This window comes from Atta colombica, unplaced genomic scaffold (genome assembly GCF_001594045.1).
Source record: "Atta colombica isolate Treedump-2 unplaced genomic scaffold, Acol1.0 scaffold27, whole genome shotgun sequence".
Lineage (NCBI taxonomy): Eukaryota > Metazoa > Arthropoda > Insecta > Hymenoptera > Formicidae > Atta > Atta colombica.
In genome coordinates this window covers 1,128,568-1,142,463 of record NW_017259370.1, presented here as the reverse complement: position 1 = coordinate 1,142,463, position 13,896 = coordinate 1,128,568, and the positions used below count along the sequence as shown (strand labels likewise).

General features: G+C 33.1%; 2 protein-coding genes across 2 annotated transcripts in view; both read right to left on the bottom strand.

The window, feature by feature from the left end:
* The window catches only part of LOC108689518, a 15,383-nt gene extending 5,434 nt beyond the window's left edge, over positions 1-9,949 (bottom strand). Inside the window, exons 1-3 of the mRNA XM_018196302.1 lie at positions 9,763-9,949; positions 2,853-9,700; positions 442-1,083 (exon numbers count right to left, since the gene is read on the bottom strand). Coding sequence (XP_018051791.1) covers positions 442-1,083; positions 2,853-9,570 — 7,360 coding nt within the window. The 5' untranslated portion in view covers positions 9,571-9,700; positions 9,763-9,949. The remainder of the gene's footprint in view (positions 1-441; positions 1,084-2,852; positions 9,701-9,762) is intronic.
* A 2,152-nt stretch (positions 9,950-12,101) lies between these two features.
* The window catches only part of LOC108689519 (ESF1 homolog), a 3,220-nt gene continuing 1,425 nt past the window's right edge, over positions 12,102-13,896 (bottom strand). Inside the window, exons 4-8 of the mRNA XM_018196303.1 lie at positions 13,790-13,896; positions 13,507-13,707; positions 13,191-13,410; positions 12,318-13,105; positions 12,102-12,243 (exon numbers count right to left, since the gene is read on the bottom strand). The exon at positions 13,790-13,896 is cut by the window's right edge and continues 1 nt beyond it. Coding sequence (XP_018051792.1) covers positions 12,130-12,243; positions 12,318-13,105; positions 13,191-13,410; positions 13,507-13,707; positions 13,790-13,896 — 1,430 coding nt within the window. The 3' untranslated portion in view covers positions 12,102-12,129. The remainder of the gene's footprint in view (positions 12,244-12,317; positions 13,106-13,190; positions 13,411-13,506; positions 13,708-13,789) is intronic.

Genomic DNA, 13,896 nt, shown 5'->3' with positions numbered 1-13,896 from the left:
TATTTTAATATAATTCCATTTACATATTACAAATAAATACTATTAATGAAAATATAACTTTGTAATTCTTTATAAAGTTACATTTTTAATCAGATTTTAATTAAACACAAGAGTTAGAGATTAGTTTTTCAATATAAAGATTTTATACAAATAAAAAGTATAAACAAGAAAAAAGAAATAGATAAATAGAAATACAATCATATAAATATCAATGTAATATCAATATATACAAAAAAATATTAAGTTATATTATTAAAATATACTAATACACTCTCTATACAATATATAACACAAAATATGAAATTTAAAATAAAACAATGAAATAATAACGTTAAATCACTATATTAATTATGACTGTTTCTTATTTTTAACATTGCATAATATTTATTTATTGTATTACAATAACAATATATATGTGTTAATATTAATGTAAATACATACTTGGTGCTGGTATATTTCTAGCTGGTGTTTGGGATCTTGAGCCGGATTCGGCGCTCATTCTTGTTTCTTCATCGATCACTTGTACTGTCGACACTGTTTCACCTCTAATGGCTGTTGAATCTGCTTGCTTCTTTGACGTTGGCGTCAGCCAATTCGAATGTCCGGGAGGTACAGGTATCTCTTTAATCCCGTCTGACATCTTACCTTTATTTTCAGCATGTTTTGCTGCTGACTTCTGCGTTTTCTCACAGACGATTTCTAAGGTCGGTTTTTTAGGCTGTTCGTCAACTTTCGAGACCAATGGACTCTGACTCGTAGATGCTTTCTTCGCATCTTCTTGAACATCCGACAACCTGGCAGGGTCTAATGTCACGATCTCAGAGTTCGAGGCTTTACAATCTTTTTTCCCCTTTTCTTCTTTGCGACTTAATGTGGAACTCATATTTTTACGATCTATGGGCGGTTGTTTCAGCGCTTTGTACAGTTGTTCTGATGATTTTCGAAGTGACTCTTGTTGTGCTGGTGTTTCGTCTATAGTAATGACAGCCATTGTCGAAGCTTCTATAGCGTCTAAATCTTGATCTACACGAGCCTTCTTTCCAACTTGAGGTTCCACGTTATCTAGTTTGCGTTTACCGCGACCTAGATACAACAAAGAAAAAAATAATGTTTCCTGTTAAAAAGAAAAATGATTGAGATATTAAAATATAAATAGGTATTGGAGTGGAAATTATGTCTTTTTTTTTCTATTCATTTTTTTCTATAAAATTATTTATTGACTGTATAGTCTCATTATACTCTGTATCTTTTTCTTCCTATCCCTTTTTCAATCAATTTCGCAAAAAGATGATGCAGACATTTCCTATCAGAGAAAGTTTTTCAGTGTAATTTTGCTATTATTTTTAAATTTTTATTTACATATCTACATATCTATATATATCTATATATTTCGACCCTTGATTCGAGTCCTCTTCAGTATAATACAATAAATAGTGTCAATTATCTTTATACATAATAAAATGAAATATAAACTAAATAATCTTACAAATGTATTGAATCATTCTATAATCAGATTAATTGATGAACGTAAGAATATTAGATCGGTGATATTGCGCATAACTCCTCAAATATATTTAGCCCAATAACAGAATGACATCAAACTGGCAAATTTACTAAATAATAAAACAATATGTTTTATTAAACATTTATTAAAACATTATTATATAAAATAAGTTTTAAAGATAATCATCAACACTTAATGTAAATGTAAATGTGTGGAATATATTTGAAGCATTGTCAGACCAAGAGCTAAGAATGTAATGAGACAGTAATACAGAAGTAAAGACAGTAATATAGAAATGTACGATCAAGAAGAGAAGAAAGCAACAAGTCATAATAAATAAAAATATGTAGAGTCTAAAAGTCCGTGTCATTTTATAAGTTTCAGACTATTCGTCTGTTTATATGTATCATTTCTAAAATTAGTCTTTTCTATAAAATATGACCTCATAAAAAATGTTGATATTGTCCCAGTCGAAACCGTGTGAATTTTCCAATCTATGCTCCGTAATCACAAATCGTTGTGTCGAATTCCAATGTATGATTTCTATGCTCGTTAATTCTCTTTTTTAAAATTCTACTTGTTTGTCTTACATAAGACGCATCACGATCTTTGCATTCAATTTTGTACTACATTAATTATGTGACATAATGGGAAGCTTATGCTTAAATATTTTAATGAATTCCCATGATTTATTAATGTGTTTATATGGCATATTAATGTCAGGAATCTTAAAACATCTTTTTGTTCTTTCTGATATTTTGGATAAAAATGGTATAGTAAAATATTTCGTTTAATAGAATAAATTATATGTACACTGTCATCTTGTGTCGGCTCATAAAGGTATTCTTCAATATTTATTGATTTATTTCAATTGAGTTTAGAATTCTTCTTATATTTATGATTTATCTTGATTTTCTATTGAACTATATAAGTTCATTGAAACATTTTTTGCATCTCTAAAATTGCTCTTTACATAGATAAGAATCTTCTTACGGATTATTAAAGAATCTATTTTTTTTTAATTTAATAAATTAAGTAATAAATATAATTAAATTATAAATTAATATATTAATTAGATGTATCATAGAATAATTAAAATAATTAAAATATTTAAAGTAATTAATATGTTAAATTTATCGCGTCAATGATAATTTATCTCATATTTTTTTTATTTACAATTTTTAACTATCTTTAACTATAATGTTTCAAATGTAAATATAATATTTGAGTACTTTCGCGAATACTTTATAGCATAGTTTCTATTTCTCGCAATGTGAATCTATCAATTTCTAAAATTAAATACTTACACTTTACTCATGTATTAGTATTAATTATAAAAGAAACTGACCTCGTCCTCTACCTCTTTTAGGCGGAGCGTAACTCTTCTGGTTTCTGCAGGTTCTCTTAGGTCTCTCATTTTCCCTGTGTTCGAATTGTTGCGCAGGAACTTGCTGCATTTCGTCCAGGGCTAGGGGATCTCTGGACATCAGCATTTGTGGAGACTGCTGAACTTGTGCCGCGGGATTTCTTCGTGGTCTTCCTCTCTTTTTTGGCACCTTGATATCGGCTGTTCTGTTAGGGGTCACTTCCTCTATAATGACAACATCTTGGCTGGAGTTCGAATTTTCGTTGACAATTATCAGTTCTGGACGATGTTCGATGATCTCGCAATCCGACAATCCACCTGGTGAATTTTTGCACGTATCCTTAAACTTGTCAGAAGCACTGTCTGGCCGTACTTGTGTGATACTGATTTCCTGGTTGATCACATTCATCTGCTGTCGACTGATTAGACTCGTTTTAGGATCGAACAACAGCTGCTGCTGTTGCTGTTGTTGTTGTTTCTGATCCCGACACAATACTGGTTGGATGGTAACTTCCGGCAAGATCTGTGAGAGTTGCGTCTCCAGCTTAGATTTTTTGTTCTCAACTGGAGAGATCGTTACATCTTTACGCTTGGGCGATATTTCGATTTGCTGCTGAACATTTTCTGCTGGTTGCTTTCTGCTCTGCACCTGCACTGGCTCAATCGTCAGTTCAGAACGATTGCTCTGCAGAATAGATGGATGGTGACTGCTAGTCTTGAGGATTTTCAATGTGGATTCCTTATGCGCTGTAGCGTGCTCTATATACCTATGAGAAAAATTCATTGCTGCATCCAGAGTTGCTGGATCCTTACCTTTGGGCATGGAGGACTCTCCGTGATTATCGCATGCTACAATAGTTGGGTGACCAGTTTTGGACAATTTGATCTTCATCTCCAGCGGCGATTCGGCGGTATCTCTGCGTCTCTGTTGCTTGTCTTTCTTTTCGGAAGAACTGGAAGGTGTCTCAACTACTGAAGCATCACCTGACTTGAATAGCTTGATCTTCATCCCGAGAGATGAGTCGCCACCTTTTGAATATTCCGTATCGGACACACGAGTAATCTTATTTTGATGCTCTTCAGCTATAGCCTCGCTCTGCACAATAGAAGCATCACCACTCTTGGACAGTTTGATTTTCATACCAAGTGGAGATTCTGTTCTCTTTGATGCTTCTACCTGACTCTCCCGTGATCTTGAATCTTCAGTCGATTCCGTTTTATTAGAAACAATCGATGTATCCCCAGATTTGGATACTTTGATTCTCGGAATGCCACCTGTTGATGATTCGGAGGCTTGGAATATCTCTTGCTCCTCAGCAACATCCGGCGAGCCTGATGATGTTGCTTCGCCTGTCTTCATCTTGATCTTGATTCCAGAAGATTCAGATGTTTTCACAGTGTCTTGCGACATTTCAGATTTGTCTTTGTATTTTATTTCTTTAACATCATCTGTGACCTCGGAATGTATAATAGATGCATCTCCGGTTTTGGATAACTTTATCTTCATACCAAGTGGTGATTCAGTGCGCTTAGGTGGATCGGGTATCTCCAATTTATCTCTTGTATCTTCAGCATTGTCTACAGAAATAATAGATGCACCACCTTTACACTTGGATAGTTTTATCTTCATTCCGATTGGAGATTCGGTTCTTTTCGGTAGTTCCGAATAATCCTGCTTTTCCTTTATCTTCGTGAAGTCTTCAGGAGTGTCCGGAGATACGATAGAAGCGTCACCAGTCTTTGACAGTTTAATTTTCATGCCAATTGGAGAATCGGTTCGCTTTTGTGTAATTTCCTTATGCTCCTCTAAAGATTCTTGCCTGTCAGTTTGAATAATAGAAGCGTCACCAGTTTTGGAGAGCTTGATCTTCATGCCGATCGGAGATTCTGTTCTTTTTGGGCTTCCTTGTGGTATCTCTAATTTTTCTTTATGCTTTGTAAGAGATTCTTTGGTATCCTGTTGCCTGGAATCGGAGATGATCGAAGCATCTCCAGACTTGGATAGCTTTATCTTCATACCGATCGGAGAATCCGTTCTTTTCGGCTCTTCAATTTTATATTTTGTCTCCTTTGAATCATCTAGACTTTCGTGTTTCTCTGTACCCACGATTGAAGCGTCACCGGATTTGGACAGTTTAATTTTCATGCCGATAGGAGATAACGACGATGTGTTGTCAGTGTGCCACTGATTGACTTCGTCCAGATTCTCGTTAGATATTATAGAGGGGTGGCCTCCCTTCGATAACTTCAATTTAATCTTTCCTAACTTCTGACCCGGACTATCGTCCGGATTCGGCGAATTCGTAGCTGATCGAATCTTTGGACTCTTCGGCGATCGCGGTTCACTGCAGTCCGTGATCGCCGATTTTGCAATCTTCAGGATTATTCTTGGCGAACCAACATTCTCAAAATCTGAGTGCTTCTCAGAATCTTTACGTGGCGTGTCGGCGCCTTTCGATTCAATCTTGTCAATCGATTTTGGTGATTCCAACATCCTCGAATACGCGATAGTTCTCGCATCCTTCGGTATGAGAAGATTATCGTTAGGACTAATGGAAGATTCCAACACTTTAGCCGAATCCAGAATAGGTATTTCGATCTTCGGTGGTTCCATCAGTCGTTCTTCCAATATTGACATTCCTGGAATCAGCTCACTTTCCGGAATACTTTCTGTGAGCAACGATTGAATGGTTACAATTTCTTTTCCTTCGTGTAATTGTTTCATACGTGTGACTGTTTGTGTATTCAAGGAACTATCTGCGACAGAAGCCGTATCAGACGATGTCTTCGAATATGTGCAAGCTTCTGTCTCATTTATCTCTTCTTCGGTGTCCTTCACAATGATACTGGGAACGTTTTGCATTTGTGTTGCGAATTTCCGCTCGTTTTCCAACTTAGCTGCCTCTGATATGATCTCGGCTTCCGAGATGGAAATAGCATCCGCAGTGTCTTTCAGATGCTCCAATTCGGATTCGGCGTTCGCATAATTATCAATTTCATCGGACACGTAAAGCTCTGCGTTTGCCTGCTTCGTTATATCCTCGACGACACTCTCCACCATTTTTGGTGACAGTACCAAAGAGTCTATCGTCTGCTCTTCGGATTCTTGTAAGAATTTTACCGCAGACTCTAATTCAGAGATTTCCGAACTCGACTGCGAATTCTCGATGACGATAGGAGTATCAGCATGTTGGGAAAGATTTTCACTCACACCCTCCAGCAAAATATCCTGCGACAATTCCAGCTTCGCTTCACTTTCCTCTAAATCGACTGTCTCTAATCGGTTGCTTTCGAAATCCATGTCCAAATCATTCTGTTGCAAATTGCTATCCGTTTCAAGAGATTCTTCTATTATCTTTTCGTTATCCGCCGTCTCATTTACCATACTCATGTCTTCGTTCATTTTTAAGCTACTATCCTCGTTTTCGGTAATTTTATCATTACTTGATATGTTGATATTAGCTTCGCTCATTTCATTATCTCTGTTTGTCAAACAACTAGCAATCACGTTTGTTATGTAGTCTGAATTTTGCGTCATGGTTGCTTCGCTTTGATTTGCTTGATCTAATAACAGATCCATATCAATATTTTTATTTACTATTTCTTCCATTAGGACTTTATCTTCAGTTTTTATATCCTTTAATGAAGAGTTTTCGTTGTCCGACATAAGAGTTATATCCAAAAATCCCTCTAAAGTGTCTATAGTTTGAGCAGTAGCTGGAGTATCTATACTTTCCGAATCTTGAGACAATTTCTCCGTTGATTTTTCGGCATTCAGATTTTCGTTCGAGCTTTCGTGTAATAAAGAAATATCAATTACATTCGATTGTACCTCTTTTAAATTGGCATCAATGGATTCATCTATGATTGATTTCACATTCTCCTCGATTATCGGTGTTACATTATCATCGATCGATTCTTTCGATTCCACAGATATTTTTACAGATTTTTCGCCCGATTTTTTATCTTCATCATCTTGTAAATTGATATCCTTTTGATTTGTCCGGATATCTACTTCTGAAATTATCAATTCCAAATCTGAATTTATTTTATGACTTTTTTCTTTTTCAATTTCTTTAATTTTCTCTTCATTTAATTCTGATACTTTTATTGCTGCCTCATTCAACGATATCTCAGTAATATTTTTCATGACTGTATCTTCTTTCTGTATTTTATTGCACACGTAATCTGTTACATCATCTTCTGAAACAATTAAATTTTCAGTCAATGATGAATTTGTATCATTCTCTAATAATACATTAGTAGATGTGTTTTCCGAAGTTAACTTAGTTTCTATCTGCACAGATGAACTAACTTCTTTTTGAATACATTCAGGTTGATCAAGCGTTTTTTCTGATTTGTTTTTCATTGAAGTTTCATCTTCATCCTTAGAGAGTGATATCGCTTCAGATATCTTCCTTTCTACATCTTCTATTTCTTCAACTTCAAATTTGCTTATATTTTCAATTATGTTACTTGAATTATCACACGAGATTGGAGCAGAATGTAATTCCTCGAATTTATTAGATGCAGTATCATCAATTTCAGATTTTTCTGACATAAAAGGAAATTGTTTAACAGATTTGTCATATTCAACTGGAGTTAATGTTTCATCTGTTTGCCCAAGAACATCTTCTTGCATGCAAACATTTGTTTTTTCAGAATCATTAATATTAGTTGAATCATTTTGTATTGTTAAATTTTTAAAGCACAAATCTGAATTTTCTTCATTTAACAAATGACTATCTATAGGTTGTGTATCCATTGCATTCTTTTCTTCAATATCTGAATGATTTGTTGATGTATCTTCATTTAAAATTAATTCTTTATTAGCTGTATCTGATGCAGTTTGAAATGTATTTTTATTCATTGGCACAGATGTTTTCTTGACTACATCCATATTATCTTGAGTATTGGAAGTTGTAGCAGTTCTTTCAATCTCTTGTATAAAAGCTGTTTTTTGAGAATCATCATTAATTTTAGTTTTTACTGAAACATCGTGTGTTTTCTGACAAATTTTATTAATAACATCTGCTTCCTGACAATTATTATTTTTACTTGTCACTTCTATCATATTTAATTCCTTATCAGACATTTCAGTTAAAGTAGATTCCTGAGATTCAGATACGGAAACATCTCTAGCTTCACAGTCAAGTATATCTTTTGTACATTCTTTTGCATCATCAATAATAGGACAATTATCATTTACTTTTCCTGCATTTGGCGTCTCTTTTTCACTAAAAGTTGTAGAATTATCTTGCTTTCCTGTTTCGGCAACTGTTGATATACTTAATTCTATTTCAATATTTTCCTTATTTTTGTCTGTACTTTCAGTTAATTCCATTGTCGATACAGTGGATGTATTAATAAATAAATCAGTTTCCTTAGAAATTTCATTGGAAAATTGATGTTCTAATACTGTTTCTTCAGTTATATCCATTTTTATTTCAGTATTATTTTTACTTTGTATGTGACTCGATACATCATTATTGATACATTCCGCTATTTTATTTGATGCATCATCAGTATTTTCTTGTATTTCTAAAACTTGTTGCGATGTTTTACTACAATTAGAATCTTCGGACTCTTTTATATTTGAATCTTCTATTTTACTGTCTACGTTTTCTACTTTTGCATTTAATTCTTCTGAAATAGTCGCATCTGCAGTATTATTTAACTTTGAAGACGTTTCAGTAGTTTGCTCCAATATATCAGTTGCTTCAGAATTGTCTTCCTTGTGCTGTTTTGGAGAAACATCTGGCAGTAGAGTTTCTTTAAAAAGTGATGCAGTCTCTTTTGGCAAGTCGCTCACATCCGTTTCCTCTGAATCCTCTGAATTATATGCTTCTCCTATTAGTTGTAAACTCTTGCTAATGTTACCAACTGTTATCATAGGCCTTATGTCACTTTTGATTTCATTTTGACTGTCAATTATTTTGTCAACAGTTTTATTCTCTGTCTTTTCAACAACACTTTTCTCTGTGGCAGTTTCCGGTACAGTATCATCATTTAACGTGACAGTTGAGGAATTAATCTCAGTGTGTGACTTGTTATTGGAAGACAATGTACAAATAGATTCTGCTGTACAAACTGTGTATGTATCACCAACTTTATCTGGAGATACTATAGTGTCTTGGTTAATATTTACGTCAGAAGCTTCATCACTTTTAATTATAAGGTCCATTTCTGTATTCTCTGAAACACTTTGTTTTGTGGTAATTGATGATTCTGCTTGCGTCTTACTTTCACAGGCAAGATCAGACATTCCTTGCTGCAGTTTATGGATGCTATCTTTACATTTTTCAGACACAATACTGGATTCGGCATTAGGAATATCAATGTTATCAGTGCTTGTGATACAAACAGTACTAGAAGTAGGACTCGGTATCGTAGAACTATGTTGCGTTACTGGCTTTAAGCTCTCCTGTAAGGTCGGTTCTACCTTTGATTCTGTAATAATCTGTGAAAGAGCAGCGATTTCACTTTCTAGAGTTGAATCACCAATCTGTTCGCCGGATTGTACGCCGATGATATCGTTGATATCCATCATGCTCAGGGCCTCGGTATCATATGTTTCGGTATCGCTGTCAACGCCATATGGTGCATAACGGGATGGGGAATTGTCCTTGGAAGATTTCTCTTTTTGTTCCTGATTCCGGTCCTTCGAGCCAAATAGGCCCATTTTAGAACCGTCGGACATTGTTTCGATGTTCCGTGCAGGGGACGTCGTTGCACCTGCTGCTGCCGTTGCCGCCGTACATTTATGCGGACTTTTTCGTTCCAATTGATCGAACAAATCTCCACGCGTACAAATCGGGTATGCCTCGTTACTGCAAGTGCACCGTGCGTTAAGGTTTCTGCAATATTAGCGCGAATGACCCGTCTTACTTACCGCTACATCGCTCTTCAATTTGTTTTCACCCAAACAGCGAACATAACCAATATCTCTCTGCACTTGTGCGCGAATCGGTCCCGATGAATTACACGTGTTGCACAAATAGATTATAACGTAGGAAGAGATATCCTATCCCGCTTGTTCGCCTATCTAACTTTCAGACAGACGGGATCAATACGCAAGCATCCACACTTTACGGTTTTGAAAATATATTTTGCCAAATCGTAAAACATTTACTAAAATACTGACGCCAACTTAAGTCGAAACACAACGGTGGTTTAAAAAATTCCCTAGTATGTTATGCTCTGTGCACATGCGTGCAGATAGTAATGTAATTGTCCAAAAATTACGTATATACGTAATTAATTTATTTGCAAATATATATGAATAATCAAAATTGATATTGATTGTTGTCTACCCATGTAATAATTTAATGGGAAAAACTACAAAAACATAGACATTACTATATGAAGTTTGATATATGAAAAAGACTGGGTGTCTTGATTTGGGATCTGAGTGATCTTCATTCACAATCTCCGCATCATCCAACAAATTCTTGCAAATTATTTTTCTGTTTTCTATATGTTATAATATTAGTGTTACAACATTACTTACAAAATAAAGAAATATTAGTAATACTCACCACATTCTGGATAAAAATATAAATTTTCGTCAACATAAATATTATTTCCCTTTATACAAGGATGATAGTATACTTCATTTTGGGAGCAAATTGTCTCGCATATTATACGTGTATACAATTTTAAGAGTTTCCAACAAAAAATACAAAATAATACAATATACATAATATAATCAAAGTTGAATAATGCTAAGTTAAAAAGTTAAAAGTTAAGTTAATTAATTTTAACTTCATTTATTAGTTACATTTTAGCCTTTTAACTTTTTAACTTAGTTTTTAATTTTAGTTTTTAATTAAAAAAAATTTAACTTGAAATCATGAAATAAAACAAATTTAACTTTTAACTTTTCAATTATTTTTTTTCTTTAACTTAACTTTTAATTCAATTAATATCAGTGAATTCTTTCATCTGATTGGCATATTCTTCTGAATGCACTCATATACAGAATGAATCAGAGTCATACCTAATTGAATTATACCATGTACAGTCAATTATTTTCTCATAGGGTAAAAAGCTGGTTCAACGACTCTGATTCACCCTGTATAGTTAAACAATATTGAATTTTGAGCGTAACTTTGCTGGATATGAAAATTAATGGAATAGAAGTAAAACGCCAGCTTTCATTAGCTGCATGAAATGGTACCTTCAGATTTCTTTCCGACAACGTTTTTATTTGTTCACATTTCTGGGTATCAATCATGAAACTTTTTTTCTAGGATGATAAGTGAAAAGTGAATATTTTAATTATGGAAGTTAATGGAGATTTTTCACTTTTCACTTTCTAAGGATAAAGTTTCATGAACTTTATATTAAAATCGAAAAAAAATTTACTTAAAAACTTACTTAACTTTTTTCGATTTTAATGTAAAATACACTGCACCATCTCCTAAATTTGCGTTTACTTTAATCCTATAAAAGGATTTCTTATTCCGTTCAATCAATTCAATTCGAAGATTTTTATGCAATTATAATGTCGATAATTGTTCATTCCAATATCCTTTTAATAGGCTGCAAGAAATAGGATCATTTTCAATTCATTATACCCGTTAAGAGAAAATTTGCAAGTAAAATTGTGAACTTCTTTGTGTGGGAGGCCCTGAAGCAGAAAGTTTATTCATTGCCAGTCAACTCAAGAAAGCAATTGAGAGACCGAATTGTAATTGCAGTGCACAAATATCAAATCAGTATTTGGCTGCAACACAAACTGTCCATACTAAATGTTTGCATTGTTGCAAGAGATCAACATTTTGAACAATATTTACATTAAGAAAGTGACAACATGAATAAATAAATGAATAAGTAATGAATAAGTACAACAATAAATTATGTTTTATTTCTTTTTGCGATTTTCTTTAAAACGAAACAAAAACGAAGATGTCTTTAAAGGATTTCTTTTTTCTTAGTTTATCGATTTTCTTGCACTCCCGAAGTTTAACCATTTAAATTCGGAGCTCTGTATATACATTATATTTATAAAAATATAATTTTTATACACAATTTTAGTTAATTTATTATTTGTTAGTAGCAATTATAATAATAATTACCATAAAAATTTATCATTTTTAAATAAATAACGCAATAATGAAATTCTATACTTCATAACATAAATTGTAAAATAAAAAGAATTATCTCTTAAATTAAAAATACAATTCCTTTATTAATATATAAAAAGCATAACTTTCTTATTAACTGTTGTTATTAATACAAAGATAATATAATTACCTTATCTTTTTATTGGCTGTGTGATATTTTGTGTTTTTTTCTTAACAGATTTAACTAGAGCTTGTAATTCTGTTGGCAATTTTCCATCTGTTTTTGGCTTTTTAAATTGTTTGTCCTGAAATTGTTTCGATATGCATTATAGGAAAAAATATATAAATCGCTGTTAATAAAATAAAATCTTTCACTTACGTTTTCTGTGTGTACTTCATTTCTAGCTCTTCTCTTCAATTTCTCATTAATTAATGCTTCTGTACCTTTTGTTTTTCTATAATGCGGATCCGCAGGATCGATATTGAAATGATGTGATGTAAACAAAGCAGTAAATCTTGGATCTTTAACATTAACTTCGAAATCATCCTCTTTCGCTTCTTCTTGCACATTTTTCTTTTTATTAAGACGTTTTCGTTTGGATTTCGACATAGTTGCATTTTCTTCAATCTGTTTCATATTGAAATGCTTTTTACCATCTTCGTCTTGATCCATCAGAAGTAACTCCAATTCAGCTTCATGTCGACTATTTTCCTGCTCATTCAATGAACTAACATCAGCTTCATTATTTTTCGTTTCTTTTTTATGGGATAATTTATTATTTTTTAATTCGTCCGTAAAATATTTATCATTCATATCTACATCAGATGGCACAGAATCTTCCGAATCGCTTTTCTGACTTTCTTCTTTAGACTTTTTCCTTTCTTCTCTCTTAGCTTTTCTTTTTGCCTTGCGTTTCTCTAGATATTGTTCAAAAGGTGTAAGTTCTTCTTTATTTTTCATTCTTTCTTGCACTAACTTTTCAACTTTTTCTTTGGTGCCTAAACCCCATGAGAATTCTAATTCTACATCTTTGTTTTTCTTTGCCTCTTCTTCTTCTTCAATAGTCTTAAGTAAAGATTTGTACTTTCCGATTAGATCATTTGTTTCTGATTCTTTATCTAAATTATCATTTGTTTTCTCAGTTACGTCTTTCTTTTTTTCTGTATCTGAAAAATAATATAATAAGAGTGTATGTGTAGATTTAAATTTGACACAAAATAACAACATATACAAAATAAAATAGCATCGTACCTGAGTCATCCTCGCTACCACTTGCCAAATATGTTTGTAGATCGTTTTCATCAATATCCTGTAGGTTTCCTGTATTTAATTTCTGCGTAAACTCTTGTCTATCTGGATTTGTTTCATCCCATGTTAACTTGACTTTAACTTGTTGCAATGCCGTTGTCGTAAACTGTCGTGGTTGATACTTGATAGGTTCAGGTATCTCAGTACATATCTCTTCAGGTTCCTTTAACAAACATTTCATACATGAAACTTATATGATTCTTCATATTTTAATAAACTTTTGATGTAACATGTATAAATATATGATTTTAAGAGATACCTGATCAAATGTCATATCATCAGATATAAATCTAAGGTCTAATCTAGTTGCAGTCGATTCATATTCAATACCGTCACACTCCGTGTATACTTTGTTTGCCGTTTCTGCGGAATCAAATTCAGCAACAGCATAATAGTATTTCAATCGGTTCAATTGATATTGTCTCAACTTCTCCATGTGGTATTTCGAACCTTCTTCATTCTAAGAAAAAAAGAAATCAATATAATTGTTAATAAGAAAATACTATAAAAACACACACACACAGAAAATCATTATTTCATACATCATCTTCAATTTCGTCTTCATTTTCAATAGCTTCATTTTTCAGCTCTGATGGTCCATTAATTTCTTCTTCTTTTATTCGCTGCAGACCAAATTCTGATGGATAAA